The sequence below is a fragment of the Cicer arietinum genome, chromosome 4 (assembly GCF_000331145.2).
Source record: "Cicer arietinum cultivar CDC Frontier isolate Library 1 chromosome 4, Cicar.CDCFrontier_v2.0, whole genome shotgun sequence".
NCBI classification, from domain to species: domain Eukaryota; kingdom Viridiplantae; phylum Streptophyta; class Magnoliopsida; order Fabales; family Fabaceae; genus Cicer; species Cicer arietinum.
In genome coordinates this window covers 14,659,377-14,662,295 of record NC_021163.2, presented here as the reverse complement: position 1 = coordinate 14,662,295, position 2,919 = coordinate 14,659,377, and the positions used below count along the sequence as shown (strand labels likewise).

Genomic DNA, 2,919 nt, shown 5'->3' with positions numbered 1-2,919 from the left:
CTTCTTATAATTCATCATCGTCGATTCCTGCTTTTTCATTGTTTGATGGTCCTGATTTTTTTAATCCAAACCTTGGTCGCAATGTTCCTCCTATCCATAATAATTATATTAACAGCATTCCTTTGCAGCGGAGGCGAGTGTTTGTTAATAATAACTTGGTTTTGATGGCAATGGATTGTCATGGATGTCGTTGTTTACAGGCGAAGATTGATGAGGGTAACCCACGAAATGTTGAGGCGATCCTATCAGTAGTGAAGGATAATATACACGAGTTGATTAAACATCCTTTTGCTAACTATTTGATTCAAAGGATTTTTAAAGCAAGGAATAGTGTTACTTACCACCAGATTCACTCTCTTGTTTTATTGCTTACCTCAAATCATCAAAAGCTAATAGATGTGTGCAAAGATAATTACGGGTAAGTAAATACTATTGACTATCAACAATTTCCTGTTCAAATATTTATTATTTATTCAACTATATCAAATTTTTAATTATTATTAATGTTATTATTTATATTGTTTATCTTAAAAACAAAACACTCTTCCGTTCATTTAGCATAGATTTGATTTTATTGTTGAATGAGATAAAATTGATTTTGTTTTATTTATTTATTTTTGGTGCCTCTAACTAAAGATGTCAAAAAAGCCTCTAATTTTTAGGTTTTTTTAAATCTCGGTCCATTATTTGATGGGACTTAAAAGATGGAATTCAAGGGGCTTATAAGCCCCCAATATTTTGATAATTTTGAGATTTTTTGTTTGAAAAATTTTCAAATTTTGTTTTTTTCTACAAAATATCGAAAAAAATTAAAAAAATATTTTTTTTTCAAAAAATTTTGTGAGAAAAATAAATAAAAATTTCTCGAAAAAATTGAAATTTTTTCTCGAGATAAAAAATTTCAATTTTTTTATCAGTGAAAAAATCGAAAAAAAATTTAAAAAAATTGTCAAATATTTTTTTAAAAAATCGTTTTTTTTTTTTAAACGTGGGCCTATAGGCCCATAAGTCTACAAAATTTTAAGAGGCTTTTAATGTTGGGGCCCTTCTTTTTGGGGGTTTTTTAAATTATAAATTTTTTTTGCCTATGTAACATGTGGATTGAGCCCAATAATTAGAAGGCTTGTCAAATTAGCGGTTCTAACCGAAGGTTACGCGGCGCTACTACGTGTACAACTTATTTATATCCATTTGAATTAAAATAAAATAAAAACCTAAATTCCCAAATTAAAACCATCTCCCCTCTTTTCAAATGGGTATTTTTCTTTTTCTTCTCATTTTTAAGAAAGAGAAATTGCATTTACCTCATTGACACTATCTTAAATGATATTAACATTTTTCTTAATGTTGAAAAACTATTTACTTCTTTTACATTCACTAAAAAAAATTACATCAAATATTTTTTGATACATTTACATATATTTATATATTTTTTTTCTTCCCTCCACACCGTGCGGCTGTTTTTCCAGATTGTGTCTGCTTTTTAACTTGTTTTTTCAAAATAAAAAATAAAAAAACTTTCTTTATAGATGCAACCTTAACATAATATTATCACAAAAAGCCAAATAAGTGTAATATTTATATACAATAGTAATAATAACAAAGAATCAATAGATATGTAGTGATTTTTGTCTTCGTATGGTGTGGATGAAGACAGATGAAGAAAGGGTTTCTAATTTGGGTTTAGCTACATATGGGTTTCTAATTGTGTTCATGATTTAGGGTTTTTCCTTTTTATTTTATTTTAATTCTGATAGAATATTAATAAAACTATATAAAAAGCTACTAATAATTAAATTAATAAAATATACCTCAAATGCATATGTAGAATTTTATAAAGATTTAAAAGTGAAAATAAATTTACAAAAGACTAAAAAAATTATTATTTTTTAGAGACTAAAAACTTATTTAATTTTATTGTTTATATTATAGTTGTTTACTCGTAAAAGGACACTGTCCATTAATTTAGTGTAAGTTTGGTTCAACTTTTGAATGAGATAAAATTGATTATAGAGATGTATAATTGATTTTGTGTTCAAATATAATTTATTTTAATTTTAAAATTGATTCTAACATGAAATTAAAATTTATAGTTTTTGACTGCAAACATGATTTTTACGCTTAATTTAATTGTGCAACTCACTTAAGGAAAATGCTAATAAGTACTCTTGACATCTAATAAGACACTAAAAATATAAATTTAATTGCATTCAACTATTTAAAATTTAAAATTTTAATTTTTCCACAAAATACTTTAGTTTTTTTTTTTTTTTTTTTTAATTTCTTAACAAGTGTCTTAAGGTCAATTGTTAGCATATCCCTTATATTAATTAATGTATCTAATAAATCAATTTACATTCTAACATATTTTTTAACTAAATCAATTTAACAAAATAAATTAATTTAAAATTAATTTTTATCACTGCAAAATCAAATAAATATTTAGTATATCTTAGTAATCTATAACTAATTTCAGTTGAATTATAAGAGATCCAAATCTAATTCTACTCAAATCAATGTATGTAATGTTGGTTGCAATGTGTTTAATATATAATTACTTATCCATGAATTTTATTCTAGTTACGTGTATTATATTTAGTTTTAAAAAGATTTATATATACCCATTATAAAAAGAAAAAGATTTATACTCAAACTTTTTTTAAATGATAATCAAACTCTTGAATTGCTACCAGTCTCTACCACAATTATTATTATTATTATTATTATTATTATTATTATTATTATTATTATTATTATTATTTTCAGTAAACAAAAAAAGAACATGTTATGGTATAGTAATTAAAGAGTTTGACCAATAAATTCATCTTTTAATATGATACGTGTTAACTTTAGGAGATAGATGCTGAAGTTTGGAGGGTTATGCCAATGCCTTGACTGAAATTGGAGTGTAGTTGATGG

At 24.5% G+C, this 2,919-nt stretch overlaps 1 protein-coding gene across 1 annotated transcript in view; it reads left to right on the top strand.

Moving 5' to 3' along the window:
* Positions 1–170: 170 nt before the first annotated feature.
* LOC101500101 (pumilio homolog 12-like) overlaps positions 171–2,919 on the top strand; it is a 10,171-nt gene continuing 7,422 nt past the window's right edge. The window contains exon 1 of the mRNA XM_004496851.4: positions 171–418. Within this exon, the coding sequence (XP_004496908.2) occupies positions 171–418 (248 nt within the window). The remainder of the gene's footprint in view (positions 419–2,919) is intronic.